This window comes from Sturnus vulgaris, chromosome 1, assembly GCF_052056855.1.
Source record: "Sturnus vulgaris isolate bStuVul1 chromosome 1, bStuVul1.hap1, whole genome shotgun sequence".
In the NCBI taxonomy this organism is placed as follows: Eukaryota; Metazoa; Chordata; class Aves; order Passeriformes; family Sturnidae; genus Sturnus; species Sturnus vulgaris.
In genome coordinates this window covers 28786631-28809783 of record NC_142243.1, presented here as the reverse complement: position 1 = coordinate 28809783, position 23153 = coordinate 28786631, and the positions used below count along the sequence as shown (strand labels likewise).

Below are 23153 nucleotides of genomic sequence, written 5' to 3'. Positions count from 1 at the left end.
CTTAAAGGGCAGTGGAAAGTTGGTAGCCTAAACATTTGTTTTGATTCATATGGAGGGAAAGAATTTGGACCAGATGCTTGAAAGAGCTCAGAACCCAGAAGCCCCCATTGTTCTTCATTTAGGTGCCTAAATGGTAACAGTTGGGTGTGCAGCTTTCTTGAAAGCTGATCCTTTTGTGTTGAGGCAGCTTTTAGGTTTTAGCCTATCTCTTCCTGGCTATAGAACTTCACTGTAAACATTTTATTCCAGAATTGTCCCTCATCTATATCCTTTGAGCATTTGCTTATTGTTAGGGAGTCTATTGTTAATATTGCAAGGCTTATATTCAGTGTGTCCTGAATTTTAAAAAAACATGTCCCTCACATTGCTTTCATCCTGGAGATGTTCATTCTTGCATCTAATGTTTTAGTAACACATTTGCTAGGAGCTCAAGCAGAGTGTGGACTCTTTAAACACTATACATTCATATGCTTTTGTTTGCTTTAGGCTGGCTATCCTGTAAAATGCAAAATATTTTAGAGGAAGCAGGGTTGTGCACTTTCTTCCATGAAGTAAGCTTCCAGTCCTAGAAAACTTCTCAATTGAGCCTAGTGTGTAGATGGTTGCATATCAGTGTGCTTATATTTTAGGGTTGATAATATACAGATGATTATGAAATACATAATAGAAGGATTGGGTTAAATTGAGATCAAACAAAGCCTCCACTGTGTCTTATTTTAGTTAAGAAAACGACAGTAAAGATTAGCTCTTATTTTCACCTAAGTTCTGTATGCACACACACACAGAGAGAGAGAGAGAGAGAGGCACAAATACAATAAAGGCTCCACTTGAAGTTTTTCTATGCTGCATATTGTTTAAGATGTATATGATTCAAAAGCACTTTTGGGCTTCATTCTTGGGTTATAAATTCTAAAAATTTAGATATGATTACTAAATGGGTGGGGCTACTAGTAGGCTGAAAAGATTAAGACTAAATTTTAATTAAAAAGCCTCATCATACCCTGCAAACCAAAAGTAGAGAAGATGGGTTGCTTTGAATTAATACATTGTCGAGAAATCAAGGAGAAAAACTTTAGTTTCCAAAAACTTAGCATTATGGTTTTACCAGGCAAACTGCCCCTGCAGAGAAGCAAGTACATTACTTTGGGCAAATCTCCATGACTGTGCTCCCTACAGGAATCCCTGTGTAGATATTCTAGTTTCATTTCCTCCAATAATCTTGACACAGTTACTCCATACTTCAGATCTTCAGTCTATATAGACGACAAAACCAGCCTACAGTTCCTTATTTATAAACAGAGATAAAACATTCAGGATGTCAAACTAGACTGGGGAACAGGAAGACTCAAAATGCAATGACAATTCCAGTTAGTAAAAGCTGGGTAATTTACCTATCAAGGTATTTTTGAGCAGGTATGTGTCTCCAAAGAATAAATAGCACTCTTTATTTTACCATCTAAATAGAGGCATTTTTAACATTTTGATGATTTTTTGAGCCAATTATTGGCAGATGTGCTTTAGCCAACCATATGTCTCGAGGTGATGTACAGATATATTTCTCTGCCTCAACAAATATTCCAGCTTCTTTCCAAATGGTATGTTTGTTTGGCTGATGCACGACCTCATCCAGCTATTTTTCTGAAATTGAATCCAGATCAAATGGAATGCCCTGCTGGTTGTATCTCAGTACTTTGTCCAGTGCTCTTCACCCTAACAGAGAACCAGCAATTGTCTGCTTATCTGGGATTTTCAAAATAGGTTCCTATTTGTTATTCATAAATATGTTTTACCTTCTTTGCCAGATGCAATTATCACAACCAGCTATGATTGGAAGACTATAGCAACATAAGTCTAGTAGTATCTTTCTCTACAATATTTTAATTTCTTTTTTTCATATTGAAATTATGCAATCCCCACAATAATCCTTCATGCATTGCAAATCAACCCACTGCTGAAACTCCTTTTCCTCTTGTACTGTTTGACCAACTATGTTGTACAATTTAAATTGAGTCTCAATAGCTTTCATATCAAGTTTCATATTTAATTGTTCCAGTGTAAATTTCTCACCCACTAGGAGCTTTTATGAGTTGACCTATTGTAAATTGTCTCTCCAGAAATAAGAAAATCTCTTCTATCCTGAGATTTAATTGGAAGAGATTGGGCACCCAGTTTTTTCTTGCCTGTCACTGTCTGACTCGTTGCCAGGAGATATTCAACAGTCTGGTTCCTTTTGCTGCATTTTCAAGCCTAAATGTAGGCCATCAATATACCTGGATATGTTTCAGTACAGTGGTTATTACATTTCTCTACAGAGCTCTCGGAAATTGTGTGAAAGGTGTTATATAAATGTACAGATTAGAGTGGAGTGGATTAAATAGGGCTGGACTCCTGGAATGCACATCACCTCTTACTATGAGTTCTCACAGTGTGGTTAGAGCCAGCCTGCGCTTCATGAAATTTTTTTTGTGATGTCCATTTAACCAATAAATCTGTCATCACTGACTGGTCTCCATTTCCTTTGAAATAAACAAATCACTATAAGGTTCTTTGAAGCAGCAGACTGCCAGGAAACACAAAAGTCACTTTTGCTTCATCCACGGAGATAAAGTAGTTAGAAAGTGGAAATGAGCTGCAACTGAAGGAGCCTCAGTGTTCTCACACCTGCTAGAAAGTACAGTAGATTTCCACAGAGCAGGAATTCAAACAAACCTCAGATCACTGCATTCAGTGAAAGTAAGCTTGCCTAGCCAAGAAATGAACTGCAGGCCCTTGGAAACTACTTAAAGCAAGCCAGTTTCACAGGGACAGAGGAAATTTGAAAGAGTCCAGGAAACTCTTCTAGGTCTGTGATATCCATTGCATTAGCTGTTGTTTTCCTGGTCCATATTTCTGACTTCCACACTTCTCAGGCTCCATTTTTCAACTAGATGGTCCTCTGCTTGCTACACTTCGTGTTTCATTCCACAGGTCACCCCTCTGGGCCTTGACTGCCTTTAGTGCCAAGTGTTCTCATGTGTAAGTTTGCATCTGCTTTTTCTTTACTCTTGAGCTGGAATTTATTTCATTGCAGTCTCTGTTCTCAACAACCTACGGCATAAGTGTTATGTTCTACCTCTTTTCAATGTGAAAAATTAGTCTTGGAAGTCTTTAACTCGTTCTGGTTGTTCGCTGATGTTCTATTTCTGCTGAAAAAGGCTGTGGAAGTTAAGCCTCTGTAAGGTCGTTTTGAAAGGAAAAAAAATATTGATTTTTGCTTCTGTAACTCATTTTTAGGTAAACTTAACTGGTGCACTTTGCTTCTTTATAAAATTGAAGAGAAATGCTGTTGTTAAAAGTTTGCAGTTACTTTCAGCAAAGTAGCATTAAGCTTTCTTCCCAATAAAAAAACCTGACTTTTTACTTGTACAAATGTCTGTGACCATAAAAAGGACAAGAAGCTTCTAATTGAAGGTGAAATCATGGAAGGAAAAATCACTAATAGAAGAAAGCCAACATTTTTAGGGAAATCTAATATATCTTTGTTACGAGTGGACCCCTGGTGTAGCAGAAGCTGAGAATTTTTAAATGGGACAGTTTTACAATGTAGTTTATAAATAGAGTTGAAAAACCTTTCACGTTTCTTTATCCATTCCATTTTTATGCTTGTTTCTAAATAATTTAAATCTTGTTAAGAGTTTTGACATCAGTATTTCCAACGATTTTTTTTTCTTTTTTGGAATACTGTTATTGTTGGAAAGAAGTGTTATTATATGCTCAGCAAAAGTTCTATCTTGGATTTGGATTAACAGCCAGTATTTTTTTTCTCTGTTAGTCCCATAAATAAAATATTAAATTTGTTCTTATATGAACAAATCCTTTTAAACCACTTATTTTCAGACTCATGCTGACATTCCACTCTATTTTTTATTGCTAGCAGACTTAATACTTCACATTCTGAACTCACGATACAGTAGAAACTCATGGTACAGTCGAAACTATTCTTGTAATTAATGCAAGTGTAACCACAGGCTTCAGTTGTATCCTGTCCAAAGCTTTTTCTAACCCCTGTATTCAGATTGTCTTCTGATGCCCTTAGTATATAGTGATTCTTGTAAGTTAATATGGACTTTTGAAAAAAAATTACAAAAAAGTGACTTGAGGAGACATTCTGGTATCTGCCCCTTTCCTGCCATGGACCAAGTGTTTGCATGTTCCCAGCACAGTGCTGAAGTGTCTCTATCTTCCTTAGCAGTAATATACTGAAGTATTGAAAGGAATTGAAGAGCAAATGCTGTGGAGCCAGTGAGATGTGTGTCACCACACCCTTTACTGACCCAGAATCTTACCCCATTACAAAACCTTATGTGATAGTGGGATGGGGCTTCCCTTCCTCTTTTCTTTCTGTCTGTAATAATGGATTGCATTAATGATGGGGAGATATAAACCAGACCCATAGTAAAATGGTGTAAACCTACACTAAAAGGAGGACAGACACTTGCTATAGTGGCAGATACTAAATTTGAATTTGGAAACAAATTTGGGCTCCATTTGACTGTATACATTTTCTAGCTCATATTTAATCCTATGTGGGTCTTTTTGTCAGTAACAAAACAAAAGCAAGGAAAAGAAAGTCATGTATATGTCTGCCATTTGTATGACAGTTCAATTCTTACAGAATATACTATTCGTTTAAAAAAATAGAACTGCTTTCCAAATTGCAATTGCCAAAATATTCTGAGATGAATCCATGTGCAAACTGAAAATGTGCTTACAGATGATTTTTCCAAAGTTATGCTGGTGGTTTTTTGGAAAAGCCTTTTTGTTGAAACTACACAACTCTTCAGGTCTTGATGTATCACAGACAAAATGTGTGATCAACATGAACAAATAAGGAAATGGTGGGAATAATCAAAGAAAACAGGAAAGATTATAGAAGCTAAACTTGGGAAAAATGCTATATTTTAAATCTAGTTTTGTTTGTTTGTTTCCCAGAGGTTTCATTACCAATAAAGGCTGATGGTTGTTCATAAAAGGAAATGTCGGCACATCTGTATCTTTATATCTGCCAGGTAGCATGTAGTCTTCTGCATGAATGGGAATCCTGGCTTTGTCACTTTAAGTGGAACTATAGAAGAGGGAAAAATCCCCATAAGATTAAATAAACTCAGGTATAGCTAAAGAAGGTGTTAATAAAATTTCATAAGGATTATTTGATTATGGCCTTAAATTATTTATTTGTCTTACTGCTAAAGCACCTTGTTACACAAAGAAAAAAAATTTGACGGCCAGAAACACTTAGCTCTACATTAAAGGCACTTCAAGGAAGGCTAGTTATATAACAACTGTAAAGAATGTTTCTGCATTTTACTGAGCAAATAAGGGATCACTTTTCCTATTGATTCATTTAATGTCTCTGAAGTTGTAATGAATGCAGTTAAGAAACAGATTTTTTTCCAGATCAAAAATAGTTGGATGAAGTAGTGCTAAAATTGGATCTCCAAGCCATTTTAAGCAATACAGAGCTCAAAACTTTGAAACTTCTGTTCTTATTTTGATAGCTCGTTTTGTAACAGTTAAATGTTTGTGAATTTCCTGTTTACTTTGTCTTCCAAAAAAATTTGACCTGAAAAAATCTACTGTGCAGACAGCATAAATGCACTCAGAAAGACATATTCATTAAAAGTTGCATTCTATGATCCTTGTGAGTCCCTTCCACCTCAGATTATTCTGTGATTCTGTGATTCTGTGATTCTTTTCTAAGAATTACTCCAGTCACAGAACATAAGTTTGGAATGATTGGACGAACTCCATGTAAACATCAAAAATGTTCAGGTGTTCAGAACAAAAACTACAATTGGTTTTTGAAGGCTGGTTCACTGTTTATATTTATTGTGGTTGAGTACTTTTAGAATGAGACAAACTGAAATAATAAACAGTTTTTAAGATGTTTTATGAGAACTGAAAGATCATGTTCATGAATTATCTATACTCATACGGCAGAAAATAATTATCTTCTTCCTGTATGTAATACATAGACTTTTGTTTGTGTTTTGAATATGTGCAGAACTTATTAAGTCAGGGTTAAGAGAGCTCTTGGTCTGCTGCTATAAACTATGAATTCTGAAGCCTTACTTTTATGGGAATGGAGATTCAGTGTTGGTGAGGAAAAAGACCTGGCTCTGCATTTATGAGCCTCTCACACTTCTAAGTTTTAGAATTGTTTCAATAGAGCACAGTTGTCTTGGAAAGGTCTTATCTTGGAGAGAAAAAGCTGCCAGGTTGCTTATTCTATTTCTGCTGGGGCCTTTAAACAGCTGGAGAGAGACCTTGAGGCAGACTCCTTACTTCAAAGGGGAGCTGGTGTGCAGAGCAGGAAGGGAAAGTGGTCATGTGAATCTTCACGCTAAGCAGACTACTTGAGTGTTTATGTAGCAACTCAAATTTTTTTGAGGATGCGTGACTTAATACCTGCATATGCATTACATCAGTTAGCTGATCCTGCTCATTGGCGCCTGCTTTGTTTCGGGTAGGACAGGGCATAATCTTCATCATCTGGAGGGAGAGTTAAGCACGGTGAGCATCAATCCAAGCAAACACACAGGGGCTAGACAGTGACAAGGGCATCTGCCTGCACATCTTAACATCAGGAGGAGGGGGAGCGAGGCAGAAGCATTCGGAGAGAAGGATGCATTTCAGACGAGCACTTTGGTCCTGTCTAGAGTCAGCTATGCTTTGTCCAAGTGATGACTTGCACCGGATACAATGTTGCCATTTCCTACATTTTTCTTAATATCGGTTTAGAGCAAATGAGGAGGTGAACACAATTTTTGGCACTTCAATATTATTGCCTTACTGCTTCTTAACTACTTTTTTAGAACTATTGAATGCTTTGAGAAAGGAATGGTACAGATAGCCCAGGACATTGTACTCATAATGATTCACAACGTTCTATATCTGACAGAAAAGTTTGTAATAACCTGTAAAAATGGGATAGGTACATTTTATGATCAGTAGCAGCAGAAGATGTAGAGAAATGACTAAAATGGAACAGCATTTTGTTTCATCAAAAGTAATTTTCCTTAGAAAAATGAGTACAAAATGCAATATACTTTTCTGAGCACATTCTACTACTTTCTTTTCTCACACACTGGGAGTTGTGGAACAATTTATTGTTCATATCCTGTATGTGTGCTCTGTGGGATTGTGACTTGTAAACAGGTTTTCAGAACTGGATTTGAGCTAATGAATTTCGTACACTGCATGTGTTTTTTTGCCAAGTTTAAAAATTGTTGTGATTCTCTTAAACATCTCTAGTGTGCAAAGGGAATTTCAAAATATGTCTTTGCCATATACTTAGGAAGATGAAAATCTAAAAACTGATCAGTGATCTTATTCCTTGGCAACTTGACATATGAATTGCCTAAAAATAAATGTCTGATTTTCTTAGTTATCTTATTGACAAGTGGTTATCTTGCATTTGCAATGACACCTGTATAATTTCAGAAATTGCTGCCACCCTGGAACCATTTTTGGATAATTGTTAATTCTGCTTTCTAAATGTATTTCTAGTATTTTAAGTCTGATTTCAATCTAAAATAACCTCTTCATCTGTTTGAATTCTTAGGGTTCATGAAAGGAATGGATCATACCCACATTGCATATTAACAATTTGTCATGTAGAAGATACTCTGATTATACCTACAAAAACTGGTGCTTTCAACTGTTAAATTTCTATGTAGCTCAGCAGATCTGAATATAACTATTGACATAGCTCTCACAAAAGGTTTGCACACCCTCTCAGAGATGCCTACAAAAGTTTACTAAGGACTATATATTATATTCATGCTGCTTTTGCCCTTTTTTATTCTTGGTTTACACCTTAGCTGTTTCCTCTCCTTAGGCTTTTGCTGAACCCAACTGAGGAAATTGCATATTTTGACCTTTTTCTATGATTCCTTAATTTCCCTCAACTTTTGAGAAAATATACATGCTTTTTTTGGTCATAAGCATTCTGTAAGAAATTTCAGAATCAGTCCACTTATGAAAACCATTTTGACTTGGAGAAACAGACTATGCTGCTGGTCCTTCTCTAGTTATGCCTCGGTGGCATGGGACATGAACATCATCTTACTCCCTGTCAGTACATCTTTGACTACATCATGCACAATCTGAATCTTCTTTGCCCTTCTTTTCCCCCCGAATTGTTATTTAAAATGTGAATTTTGTGCAATACTATTTATATGTAAAACAGTCTGTAATTATAAAAAATTGATCAGTGAACAAGGATTGAACAAGGATCAAAGTCTTTTCCAAGATGGGAACTGTTGTAGATGAATTGTGAGACCAAGTTGAAGGAGGTTGTGAGATTTTCCCTGTCTTTCCTTGAAACCTGCTCTGGTATAGTGCCCAGGAGGATAACAGCTAGGATGCAATGATGAACATTTTCACTTGTTTGTTACCACCATGAAGAAGTGGGGTGCAGCATGATAAATGTTTTGTCAGCTCTTGGGAGCATGGACTTTCCATTGGTAGCACGTAGTGTCCAGTACAATGAGGAAACCCTGTAAGCACCACTGCTGCACCAATGAAAAATAATAATGTGTTTGGAAGTTTCTTTGTCTCATTCTTTATAGGCATATGTCTTTATTCAAAAAAAGATCTTCTGGGCTCTTTCTACAGTTTTTGAAACAAAAAAAATGTCCTCCTACCTAGGGAACTAGCATTTCTAGCTTCAGTCTTTGATTGAATTGCTGTCTTTTCCAAGTCATAGCATAAAAATATATTTATTAATTTACTTCCCTTTAAGTCTTAGTAGGGTCATGTATGACTGTCCTGATAATGCCCCTTCTCTGAGAATTAATAATGAATATTTTCAAGTAGTAACAAACTGTCTGAAATGAGCTCCTATTACCTGTCAGTGCAAATTAAAATAAGTTAGATCAAACCTAATCAGGATCAGTTCTTAACAGATTAAAAGGCACTTTTCACATATTAAGACACTCAAAAGACAGTGTGGATCTATTCAGTAGTTTGTGAGGGGGCACGTTCCATTTGAAAACATGACACCATCCCCACAGATAATCCTATTTGTCCTGCATGTTAAGCTATGGGTGAGTTAATGTTCTGTTGAAGGAGATTTAATTCGAATTTCTTATCCGGTCATTATTGATACAATCCAAGAAGGAATGACTGGTAGTTTTTTGGTGTTTTCAGCCTTGTCTACATAGATGTCTTCTCATTTTGTCTAAAAAACTGAAGATTAGCTTGCACCGTAGTTACTCAAGACAACATTTATTATGTCAAGGGCTTACTGGGCTGACATCATGAAAATGAGTGAAGAAAGTAAGGAATTGATACTGAGATTTTTAATAAGGACTAGATCACTTTTAAAGAGGTGAACCAGGAATGGAAGCCATAATTGAAAAATGGGTTCATCTGACATTTTTGAATAACACCAAATAAGAAAATAGTCCAAACCCTGAAGCACAGTAACTAAATGATGTAGCCAATGAGGCCTTTTAGGGTGACAGTAGACCCAGGTGTCCCTTGGAAATAAAAGAAAAAAACAAAAACAAACAAGCAAACAACCCCCCCCCCAAACAAAAAATACAAAAACTGAAACCAAGAACAAAAACAAAAGAAAAAACCCACCAAAAAAGGAACAACAAAAAAAGAAAAAGTCAGACTTTAAAGTAAAACTACAATTCTAGAAGTAATGTACATGCTTTTTTCTGATACAAAATGATACATAATACAAAAATAATAGAATTCTTTTTTGTTTGTTTATATTTCAAGGCATGAGAAGACACAGATTTCCTGCTTTCAAAAAGAAAGTGAAAATATATGAGAGTAGGAAGGCACCAAATTGTGTTTAGAAAAACTTAATGTTCAGCTAAATGCACAGATGCATAAACTAAACACTTTTTATGCTTATACCATTGTTTATATAGTAATGAGGATTTTCCATCAGTTTTCCTCAGTTAAACAGTAGCTGTCTTTTTGCAGTTTAATGGAAACAAGGCAGTCTTGCATAAAAACATCAGATGTATCAGCATGTTATGGTCTTTGATTTTTCATATGAGTTCAGCATAGTTATAACCATATCAGACCAACATTTTAGTTTCCTTTCCTTTTGATTTTTGACTTGGATTTGTGAACTGAATTGGATCCAATTTTGCTTAAGGAGAAGGCTGGATTTTTGGATGATGGAGAAAGTCAATATCCAGTCTTTCTTTCTGTTTTGAAAGATGGACAGTTGTTGTTTATGAGTAGGAACATCTGCCAAGTGTTCTAACACTCGAAAAAATTAACTATTTACTCCAACCAATGTTTGTATCTGTGAAAGCAGATATTGCTCCATGTTTTCAGTGCCCTGGAGGCCTATAAATCCCCTGGAAAACATCACAATAATGTGAAACAACCCAGTGCAGTTATTCAACAAGAGCCATTTCTGTAGGGCTGTGCTGTACCAGAGCATGCTCAGTCCTGCCTCTACAATAACTCCAAGCCCTAGTGACATTTGTTCTACTGACTGGAGTCACTAGGGAATGCAGAAAGGAAGGGAGATGCAAGTCATGCTAGTTGAACACTTTAAATAGCTGGGCAGCAAGCAGATGAATCCTAAACATGCTGTGCTGCTAAAGAGCTCTAAGCAGAACAGTGGGTAAGAGAAGGAATGAAGTTGTTCAACACTTTATAGCTGCCTCTTGACACTTTGTCATGCAACAGACAGTTGAGATCAGATAGTTCAGGTTTTGTTTTGCATCAATAAAAACTATCAGCCAGTATATTGCAGGGGTGGGTATGAGAAGCAAACAGTCCCTTGTTCGTAGGTGTCCCCTTTGCCTTCAGATCCTGAAAAGAAAAAGCAAGAGGCCCATATTCAGGGTGGTTATCAATGCGTAAAAAGAGATTGGAAATGTTCTTTCAATGACATGCAATTTTAAAATAAGATACCCTTGATAAAAATGGTGTAATATCTAATAATTTTATTCAGTTGGGTGCAATTTCATTGACTGAGTAGTTTAAAAGTAGATGAAATAAAGTCTTTTATTGAAAGGAATAATGCCCTAGGGCTTGGGGCTTGTGCCTAACTGCTATAACTCCTTTTTTTTTTTTTTTTTTTTTGTAAAGGCTTCAGACCTTTAGTCCTCTTGAATTTGAAAGCTGCTACATACTCTTTTTCAAAGCTGCCTGACCAGAGTTCAGGAGGTATTTTTTGAGGTTTAGAGGCAGATTTATCTACCTCCCTTCCTCATCCTTTTAGCATGGGCAAATGCAGCATGCATTACTGTTGCATGAAGTCCAGCTCTGAAATTGCTCATTACCAGTATATATACTGGGAGTTCATTGTTGTTTTGAGCCTCTGCTTTTTAGAGTGTACTCCCACATCCTTTAAGTAGGCATACTAATAATTTTATTGACCTTTCTTCCCCTGTGTCTGGGATCTGGTTATCTCAAATATTGTGTCTACTCCTACTGCAGAGATCCAACTCTATATTATATGGATGGGAAGAAGAGCAAACAAATGTAACACCAATTTTAATTTCCTAGAAAGATGTAGTTCAACACTTATCAAAGTCAACAGGCAGGACAATGTATTACCTCCAGCTGCCAATTGTTACTGGAGGTGCCAACTTTATCACATGAGAGAATGTAGGTACTGATTTGAAATGTTTTAATTGTACAATTAAATAACCTCTTAATTTGGTTTTGGTGTTACAACTTCTAGGATGAAGAAAATAACTTATACCTATCAAATTTTTATCTCCAATACTCATGAATGTTTTTTAATTTTCTTAACCCAATAGAGGTAGGTATTTAAAATTAGCTTTTTTAAAATGAGTAAAACAAATACTATCTAGGATTGTAAAAAATATATAGGATTTGCATGGCTTTGACATGCACTGTCAGAATATTTCATTAGCACAGTACTTTACCAGGAAGGTCTTTATTTTCCAGCTTGTAGGCAGCAAGCTGTGAGAAGTGAGTGATGGAAGAGTCAGGCCCTATTATTTAACATTTGTTTGCCAAATGGTCTCCCTGAATGGAGAAAACAAAAGTTTTAAAAGTTTTTACTTTTTTGAGTTTAGTGATCACAGAAAGACTTTGAATTACTGATAAGGAGTTAGAAATAAAGCTGGAGAAAAAAATACCTTTTCATTCTACTAAAATACTGTGGATATGGGGTTTAATTATTGGGTGCTTTTGGGTTGTGGGGGTTTCTTTTTCTTTTTCTTTTTTTTCTTTTTTAGCATATTTCTTCTCAATGGGCTCACTTGAGACCAGAACTTTATGTACACACTGACATGTTTGCACAACCAGTCCCTTGTTACTATATTTTCTGAATAAAATATTAGGACTTTGTAGGGAATATCAACTCCTTTGGAAGCAGTAGTCCATTTTTAAAAGAAGGTCTATAATTCTCAGTTATTGTAGCTATAGTATCACTATATTATAAAGCAGAGAACAGTACAAGTATGGCATCAAAGTTTGCCATCTCAAAAGCTGTACTTGAATCCATACTTGAAGTAACTTCCCTTTTTGAATATATAGTATTTTCTTGCACACTAATCTTAAAATATAGGAAAGCCTAAAAAAAATTACACTACATCTTTTGGCTCACATGAAAGTTGAAGGGTTTTTAATTGTACTCTGCCAAAGCTTTCATTTATAAATCACAGGCTTTAATGATGTAAGTTAATTGTTAGCAATCAAGAAAAATTAGTCATCAAAAAGCCTTCCCGGACTGTAAAATATATACTAAAATATATCTAGAAAAAACCTTGAACCTGCATTATTAGCTAGACTTTATTTCTTTAACAGATTTTTTCCTTCACCAAATATACTATTTAGAGAAGTATTTTGGGTTTTCAGTTTAATTATGTGAGCATTTTTCCATCCTTAACAATTGTACTATAGATTGAAAAAGAAAATGTGTTAGTGTCAAACACAACAAATGGATGCTTTTAATGGATTCTGCCATTTATGATAATTATTCAAGAAAACAAAAAGAAAGGAAAATGTAACATGGTGCTAAATAGTGGAATTATTAGGGTAAGTCAAAACCAGCTGATATTCAGAACTTCCACAGCAGTCATTAGGAGGGTCTCTATCTCATATTAACAGACAGTAATAGTTTTAAGTGAAAAATGAAACTTTCTTGGTTGGCCTGAAAGCCAGTGGTATAAATAGCGAAACCATCTGAAAAATTTTACTTAACAATCCTTTTTATTTTGGCTTTCCCTGAAAGACAGGTAATTCCATTTAATTGTATGTGGCAAAGTACTTTCCACTGTTTTTCCAGTTTTATAGTTAGTGTTATACTTCAGCACAGTGTTGTAAAGTAAACTGTGAATGAAATAATAGAAGACACCCAGAAAAGCAGCCCTTTTGGGTGCCAGAGAGTATGTGTTGTGTGTGTGTTTTTCTGTTTTGAAAAAAGTCTGGATATCTGCTCAGGTAAGTTATAAGCACAGCTGGGCGTGTTTGCTTCATTTTAATGCTTTCTGAGGGATAATAAGATTTACAAAACATGTCACTAAAACATGTGCAGGCAAATACATTTGCACAGAAATCTATATTTCTTAAAGACCCAGACAGAGATTATATTTGTGCCTCATGCTGAAAGCTGTAATGCCACACTAGCTGAGCCATGTCCACTAGGGACAGCCACTAAGGCAGAGAATGACCACATGGAATTGCCTGTGGGGGCTGTGACACTCATCAAGACTGTGAAATGGAAGGTGATTTGTGATCCCACAGCTCTGCAAGGTGCTACATACACTTTAGAGGCCAGTTATGGGTGTTTAAAAAGGACAGGTTTTAGAAAGAGTAAAAACATTTCAAGCAGACCGAGTAAAAAAAAAAAAATAGAGAAAGGGCGCACTAACATAGGATTAAACAGAAGTATTGGATGTTAGATTTTCTCCAGACACTGCTTTTTTCTGTCATATGTTCAACATATATAAAATTTTCACTATATCACTAAGAGGTCCCAAATAAATCTGTTTCGTGATGAATGGGGAAAAAAATTAGCTAGTGTAACACACGTGGAAGAATTACATTAAAAATACCACTGTGAAATGGCTTCCTGTTTCCTGTAGCAGCAAAATAATTTTTAGAAAGAGTTAAAGTGGAATTATTGGTACCCATTTATATTTTCCTTTGTGTAACTGTATCCTGACGCTTTAAAAAGATGAGTGAGTTAGGCAATATGGAGCCCTCAAGAAACTGTATTAAACTGCTGTAAAGTGTCTCAACTTTTATTGCTAAGTATGAAAAACCAAAATCCTTGATTCTTTGGCTTATGTGCAAAGTATTTAGTTTTTTGTTCAGACAGGAGGTTATGCAATTGCAATAAACTTCTTTTAAAAAGCAAACTTAGAAGTCAGCATTTTTTTGACTGCAAGTTCTGCCTGTGTATTTAGAAAAAATATATCTGAAAGAGCCTTCTTTATTCAACTCAAGATTTTTCATGATCCTACACAAAGTAAACTGGTACCTACAATGGGAGCAAAATCAGCTCTGATACCCTTGTGGTTGAGAAGAGATTCCACTGAAATTCTTGAGCTTCTGCAGTTTGCTTACCATAATGTGGGGAACACCTTGGCCTGTCCTCAGAAACTGGCCCAACAAAAGAAACTCTTTTCTAGGCCATTTGCTCTAGTGAAGGTATACATTATGGCACAATAATGTGGTCTGTTGCAACACCTGCCAGAATTACTATAGATTCTGGCTTTTAATTTTTTCTAATGTAAGGTCTTGTGTGTGAAGGAGAAGTGGAGGCAATGGCACTGCCTATCTCTAGCACACCAACTATAGAAGAAAGAGCTCTAGGATATACATCTGGTGAAGTCTGTAATCAAATTACACCTTGATTTCTGCAAATTATGGATAATGTGAATAAAGTGTAAAAAAAAAAGTGAAGCCTATTTGCCTATAGGTAAAACACAATTGTTTATTAGAAGTATATTTGGAATTTCACGATTCAGATTTATTATAGTGGTAGCAGAAAATTAAATAATTGACATCTTTCCACGGAGTAACTAAGTAACCACATTAAAAATGTTTTACTCACTAATTCAAGGAATAATGTCCACAAGGTCTGCACTTTCCAAGCAGCAGAATCATTATCAAGTGCTGACTTCCATTTGGGAAGCAAATATGGCTTGTTTTGCCTTGGAATGTACTGCTGTTTAAATATAAGGGACTTTTAATGCCAATGTGAAAGCACATAAAACTAATGGCCATTAGAAGTTAAATATATAAAAGAAGTTAATATATAAAAAAAGGTTTGTAAAATGCATTGTTTGATGTATATTCCCATCCTGCTGTGATTTGGAATCTAGTATATTAACAGTGGCCATCTACCTTTACAGAGAAAAAAAATATATCTATTTTCATGATGTTTAAATTCTAGGTAGCATATGCAGGAAGCATGCTGGTGTGTTTTGGCATATTACTGGTGACTTTCTTAGGAGCAAGTCACTGCAACTTTTTTTCCATTCTTTACCCACATCTCAATTTTTGTTGGCAATATCTTAAGCTAGATGTATAGGATTTTATGTCATACAGAGTGGAGCAGAGCAACCACAACTATATTTTGCCGAAAGAGGCAAATCTACACATAAGTGAGACAAAGCAGTTTCTCAAAAAGCTTACTGGCCAAAGGAGTAAATGATCCATAGTGCATTTCTTGTCACTTAAGTATTTTAAGCTTCCCTTTTTTTGTTTTTCAGATGTAAGTTATATATGGCTTTTTGTTAAACCCGAGTCCCAAGACACCGCTTAGTATTTTTGGCAGGACAAAGGTCTCTGATTTGCAAAGCTAAAGTGGAAAACTACAACCTAGCATTTTAGGGAGATAAGACTTGTTGAGAGGGGATTATCTAAGTAAGTCCTGTGTGTCTTACACTCTTTTCTCTTCTCAAGCAACCACTTCCCTGCAGTTTGTAGTGCTTTAGATCTTTCAAATACCATATTGGCAGAGAAATTCTATTTTCCTAAGTATTTTAATACAATAATGTAGCAACAAAAGGAATATTTTAGTGCCTCTTTGGAGCTCTGATACAGCTCCTCTCCAGAGAAGAACTTTCATTGGAATGATGAGAACTATGATGACTGAGGTACGCACAGTGTTTGGAGTGGATTTGGTTGCTCTTCCTTTTATTCTCTTCCTCTTGTTGGAAAGAGTCTCTGTGGGACATGTCTACGAGGTGACACTGAAAAAAAAAGAGAAATTATATAAACTTCTATCTCAACTAATGTTTTCTTAACTTGTCGATCTTTGTTCTAAGAGGCTTCTGTATGGAAAATCTTTTGGTTTAATTTTAGGTGTTACCTTTTACTCTGGAAGATTCACTCCTAATCATTGGGGAGATGGTCCTGGCAGGTCTCAACACCATTTAATGAAGCTTCTCTACATGAAAGCAAGTTATAAAACTTGTTTGGTAAAAAGGTAAAAAAACAGCACATGTGTTATTTGATGCTGCATGTAAGACATGGATCTGCAGAATGTATCTGCAAATGGGAATTGTCAATCCCAGTAGATAGAATGTCATATTAAAATGCAGCCTGTAAAGTTATTTTCAGAGAAATTCTGTGTCTCCTTTCCTATAATAAACTGTGATTATATGCACACTTTGGACAGAGAGTAGTGTCTTCCACATGAAGATCTACCCACTAGAGTAATCACTTCTGTGAGAGAATATACATGTTGTCTTCCATATCTGCATGGTTTGAAGAAGCAGTGACCTGTACATGCTATATAGCTAGAAGGTAGAAGAATATCTTTTTAAGCAGAGTCTCTTCAAGAACCTGCAGCATTAGCTGCTACAGTGTTATGAATCAATATTTCCAATACTGCAGTAGAATTCCTAGACTTTTACTTTCAGAAGGCAATAATAACAAAATGTTGGCAGCAACAGCTAGTAGGTAATGATTTAGGACAGTATATAGTGTGTTTCAGAATACCCACAGGTTTTGCTGTGCCAGGTCAGTGGTTTTTTTGGGTGTGGATAGGAGGCTGTTTAAATTGTTAATTGTCACAGACTATTAGAAAGCATTAACTCAATAAGCAAACAAAGTTCATTAGACTGAAAAGAAGGATTCATGTAGTTTTGACATTCTACTTGTGCTACTGTGCAGTTTTGCCTGCTTGCACATGCAGAGCTATGAATTATGGAGATGATGATGTTGTTTGTTCCAATATTTAGTGAATTGCAGCTCCAGAAATAATTTTAATGACATTCTCAAAAGAGGCACTCAGACTGAAGGTGCTCAGTGATTTGGAAGTATACTTTTTCACTAGGAAAAGTCTTCTAAGAACATTATTTAAATGACTGTGAAGAGAAGGAAAATTATGAAACAAAAATAGATTAATAAAGTCTGCAACATTTGGTGCAAATAAGAGTAGGTGCATCAAAGTAAACATAGATATGTAGACTTATGTATTTTTCTTTTGTACAAAGATTATACACAAAAGTAGAGAGTAACGATTTAACTTATGATCCTGCAAAACAAAGAGCAGTGTTTTAGATACACAGTAAGTTTTCATACTAATTCTGAGCAACTTTGAATTGAAAATTTAGAAAACTCATATAAAACTTCATAATATTCCATATTAAATGTAAAAAATATCTGAAAGTTACTATTTCTGGGTAAATCTTGCTCTCACATGTAGTTTCTGACAAAAAAATAGGAACCATATGGAGATCTTTGTGCCATCTCCTTGCTACTTTTCTCTTACTTCATGTTGCTCATATCTCAAAAGAAAAATGAAAAATAAGCAAGCATTTTGAATAGAATCACATATCATTATTGTGTTCTATTGATTTCTAGAAGCTTTTGTTACATATTAGTTATTTAAACAAATGTCAAAGACTTATGTTTGAAAGAAATATTCTTTCACACATTAAACTACTCAGAAGTAGCAAGATTTTTGCTTTTATTATTTTGCATAGATTGCTTCATTTTAAAGAAGATACCTGGATAGTAGTTTTCTGCAAACACTTGATCATCATTTATAGGAAGATAAACAATTAAGAAAATTTATCCAACTTCACTATAAATTGATAGTGAAATAAGTTTAGAAATAGTTTGCTAATGCTAGGGGCTTTTCAAGGGTAAGTGTTGGAAACTGTTAGTGAAAGTTGAAAACCTGAATATTGAATAATAAATGTGAAATTCCTATGGCCGTTTTGTCACAAATCATTAGTGGTTATTGCCACTACTCATTCTGTGTGGATGTCAGGATCTGAAAACCTTCTGTAACTACCAATAGAACACTAGCAATCTGATTTATTTTTTTCTGGGGATTTACATTAATGGTATTAACTGAATGTTAATTTCTGTCTGAGAAAATGAAATTGTGTCAGCTGTTGAACTAATCCAAGAAAAAAAATAGGTGCTTCTTACGTTACCTTTGATTCTGACCTTACCTGGTTACTAGCAGATCTTTGTACCATAGATATCCCCACGAGTCTCTTTCCATGTTCTGTGATCAGTCTTCTTTTTTTTCCCCTAGGCATGTGTTAGAAGTAAAAAAATCAAAATCATCACTGTTCATATTGTATACATAGGAGTTTGATCCTGTGTTTGCTTGGCATGCTTCAGCTCTAAATCTAGAGAAAAGGAAAGAGAAACTCTGGTGGGATAATACAAATGTTGGGATTAAGAACAAACCTTTCCTTAAAGTAAAGCAGAAGTAACTTTGGAGGGTGGGGAATAGTGTGATTAGGAATGATTTTTTAAAAATAAATCTTGAGCTGTTATTAAACTTGGCAAAAATCTACGTCTTCAAAGATTTGTAGAACAGTCCTTTATAATTCTGAATGTCTTTCCAAATGGTACCTTCTTACATCAGTTACCAACAATCATTTTTGTCTAACAGGAGATATTAAAGATGCTGCCTGGAGTTTTTGAAAAGTGATAAAAACAGTTCTAAGAAAAGGCATGACCTGCATCCCTCAAAGCAGTGTTTAACTGCCTACATTACTTGACATCCAAAGAACAAAGGTTTCCAAAAGAGAGACTGATAAGGTACAAATACCTGCATGTAGGCTACATCTTCTGAAAGTGTGCCAGAATTTCTCTGGCAGGAGGTGGAAGACAGACAATATAGATTACTGTATTTTTCATCAAGTGGTTTGTACCATCTGTATGTATTTTATGTGTGACTTTTGAGAGGCAAGTAGTCGAACTGAGTTCCCCCTAGGCTTTGTTCTCTGCCTCTACACCTACCACTTGGCATAAGATGTAGCCAGTAGAAGAAAACTAAGGTTCTTGGGACCTTTTTCTTGCCTTAGTTGCAACAGCTGCAAAACAGATGTAGGCTGACGTGAGTTCTGCCAAGAATCTCTTCCAAGTCTCCCACCCATTTTCCACCAAAGAGGAGCTAGTCAGGTGATATGAACAGAGTCCTGAAGGTCAGAAAGAGATGGGAGTTCCCAATCTTGGCTTTATAGAGACTGTTAAAAAAACAACTGATTAGTAAACCTAGATTCTTTCTCCTTGGAAATTAAAACAATTAAAACTAAAGTTCGAAGCAGTATGACATCAAGAGGACATAAAAGGCAACCTGCACATGAACCACAGAAACACTGCAGTGAGCAGGTCAGATCACAGCAAGAGACTCATGATCACCTAGCTAGTATCCACTTAAGTCTCTTTTTAGATATATTTTCAATATCTCAAATGCATTAAGCAAAATACCATTGTCTTGATGGCCACATTTCTTGGGACTCCAGTTGCTCTGTTGTATTAACCTCAGTATTGAGAGGAAGTCAGCTTTCTGTACCTGTCCCAGGTTTCTGTGTACCCTTCAACTTCTGCTTTCAGCAGTGTTTGAATATACTACATGGATTTTAGTGTATTTCAACTATTATAAATCAAACCAATGATATTCTCAAAACAAATAAAACCTTGCAACTTTTCTACTGTCAGACTGCTGGTGGAATCTTACTGCTGGCAAAACTATGGCTGTCAGGCATTTAGAATCCAACATTGAATTAAAGGTAGTATCTAGCAATGGAAGAAATGTCTATATAACCAGCTATCCAAGAATGCTTATATTTGCACAGGTTCTATGTGGGCTAACATTGATAGCAGTTCTTAATCCTCTCTTTTGGCAAAGCTGATATGCTACTCACACAGCTGCATTTTCCTTTCCTTACCCCAGTATCCCTCTCCTTCCCTTTTCAGTACCCCAAGAACCATTGGCTCCGAATGTTATGAAAAACTATTTGCTGCTGTACACCAAAGCCCTTTTCCTCATGGAAACATCTGCTTGCACAAATTGCTTATGTTACAAGTCTCAGTCATCAGTATCTTCCTGGGAGACATTTGGATGGGTACACTTGAAGTTTTCCCCTTCAAATATTCTCAATAGATGTAGCTACCAAGGTTTTATAGCTTTGACCCATCTTTCTGTTGTGTATCCAGACTTATGTCTTCATTTCTGGTATTTAATTTTCAATATGGTATCAGTGTCATAGGTAGGTACATTACTTTTATTTAAGGACACAACATCTAGTTTGGAAAGCAGTGAGCTAGGGATCTTTCTTACAGCAAATACTGACATGGGAAGACTTCTTGGCTCACAGCCTCACACAGGCACAGGATGACCAGGACAGTTATAAGAGGACTTTAGAAATTACTTGCATGAAATTAATTTCTGTGTCATGGTGCAGATAAGGACTATGCACACCCATCTGCTTTCAAACCTATATGAAACACATCTGGCAATATAAGAATGGTAAGCCAAAATGGCAAGAATAATGATTTAGGTATCTCTGTTCAGTGATTCAATGGAATAGGGATATAGGAGTTTAAGTATTTAAATTAAGGTGATCTACTAATATTTGGACCTTATAATGGGATGGCAGACAAGGAAATCTAATGAAAAAAACTAACGTGCATGTTCCTGAAAAAAAAAAAATGGAGAGAAGTTACAGTAACTCTACTTTGCCTACTACTATAAAGGAAGAAATGTGAATTTCTAGGTGTAAGGTGGTTTTGAATTATGAAGTTTTCTATGTTGAGTTTGGAAATGGACCCTCGCACCACACTACTGTCAATGGACCAACCATCTAATGTGGTCCTACCTTAGGAAATGCTTACTCCACTTGTGGCTGAACAACTCCCAAATCCACTCAACAACTTTGGTGGGTACCCTCAGTGATACAGCCAGCACTGCACTTCACATTTGAAGCAAAGCCCTGTGTGTCATGTCAGCAAAAGCAGAGGTTTGGTGATATGCAGCTGTTAGCTTTAAAACATTTTAAATTAATGATTATACCATTGAGTCAAGCATCAAGAGTACTTATTAAAAAAACCCCAACGTTCCCTTCCAAGTAACAGAGTGCTTGATAAAAAGTGAAAACATTCTTATACCTTTATAAAATGTAGATTTGAAACCAGACACACTGGCCAGTTGGACAGGCTCAGGCATGCTGATGATTCATCTGACACAGAGTCCCAGGGAGTGATTTTTTTTTGTGAGCCAGTTCATTTGGATGTTGATGCACGTTTCTATTTAAATCAGCAGCTGAAGTGTGAATTAATCTGTGACATTTTTAAGATGGTTTGTGAGGCCAGAATTTGACTAATGATACTCATACTGATCTCCTGCTAATTTTGGATTTATAGGTGTTGTATCATACCCAAACTTAAAAATGTCTGGTCTTTTTTTCTTCTTCTTCTTTTTTTCTTCTTTTTTCTTTCTGCTTTCTTTTTTTTTTTTTTCCTTTATAGTTTGAACATTCATGTATTTAAACTGACTTCACTGACAGCAATAGAATGTCACTGAGTTACTGAGTTCAGTAGTTTGGGTCAGGACCAAATATATCTGTTTCTGAGAGTAAAAGGAATTATGAGGGTGATAATGAAACTTTCAGCAAAGTTCCTCTGATTGTGGCCAAAGTATTCCTTAGGTAATGAGCTTCAGTGCTAGCAAATTTCCTATACTGACACCAGCTGTGCCAAAAAGTTCCTACCTGCACCATAGGATGAGTAGGAGAAGAGCTCATGGGACATACGCACCAACTTCTTTTTGACTTGTGTTCAATTTCCTACGCTTTGTCTGTTAGCTTTCCCTGAAAGTGTAACTTAAAGTATCTGCAGTAAAATAGCTTTGGCTCAAGGTATTACTGAAATGATAGGAGAGATTCTTGAAGTATTACTCATTATGCAGTAATCAAATGATACATATCCTGTACTGGTTGGATGCACTGAGAGTTGCCGACAGTGGGAAAGAATTGAAGCTGTGCAGAAATTCTTCAGAGAATTGTTAGAAAATGAAACACTGCAAAGTTTTAAGCTAAAGTTTGATGTGTGTGAATGGAAGCAGCAGCTCAAGTCTGCCAGAATTACTTCTGCTTTCTTGATTTACAGCGAAGGATCCATAGGAATGAAAGCAAGGGTGTGTTTCAGACAGAAGAAAGTTTCAAGAATGTAACTTAAGCTTGTTGTTGTCTTTAGGCTTGTTTCTATTTAGCTGTACACTTTTCATTACATCCATTTTTGCTTTTTTTTTTCAGATTCTCAAGAAGGAAACTACAAGACAGAGGTCAACAGTAAACCCAGGAAGGAAAGAACAGCTTTCACCAAGGAGCAAATCAGAGAGCTAGAAGCAGAATTTGCTCACCATAACTATTTGACCAGGCTGAGACGATATGAGATAGCAGTAAACCTTGACCTCACTGAAAGACAGGTACTGATGAAAAATAATGGACTTTAAAAGCCTTCCCAATATGTACCAGTGATTAGTAGGTCCTCAAAGTAACCTGTTTATAATGCTAATATTTATGTTGATATATCAGATTGAATGTTTTTAACAAAATTATTTATACATATTTATTATCTCTCTTCTATGAAAGTAATTTATACTTTTATATGTACTACTTACAGATTAATTTTATCTATCAAGCAGAGATGGAAGATAAAAACACCAGTAATAGATCTGTTAGATGGGTGCATGCCTTTTCTAATCTGTCCACACTGATGTCATTGAAGAGGGGGTAGGTCCCAAACACTGTATGCACAAGTAGTTGGTTTGCCTGTGTGCAACAAATACGAGCATCTTGGTTCAGTCTATTAAGTATATGCAGTGGCCATTAATGCAGAGTTTCTGAACATCCTGTTTCCAGATGGCAGCAAAAATGGGAACGCCAGCA

The 23153-nt window shown here is 35.9% G+C and overlaps 1 protein-coding gene and 1 long non-coding RNA gene across 2 annotated transcripts in view; one reads left to right on the top strand and one right to left on the bottom strand.

Annotated features, from left to right (window-relative positions):
* Positions 1–23153, top strand: part of MEOX2 (mesenchyme homeobox 2) — a 52984-nt gene that overhangs the window by 16665 nt on the left and 13166 nt on the right. The window contains exon 2 of the mRNA XM_014894412.2: positions 22518–22690. Within this exon, the coding sequence (XP_014749898.1) occupies positions 22518–22690 (173 nt within the window). The remainder of the gene's footprint in view (positions 1–22517; positions 22691–23153) is intronic.
* Positions 9330–18533, bottom strand: LOC148225126 (uncharacterized). Its single transcript, XR_015802751.1, has 3 exons — positions 18420–18533; positions 16115–16202; positions 9330–10833 (listed from the first exon to the last, which is right to left on the bottom strand). It is a non-coding gene; the product is annotated as an uncharacterized LOC148225126 (long non-coding RNA).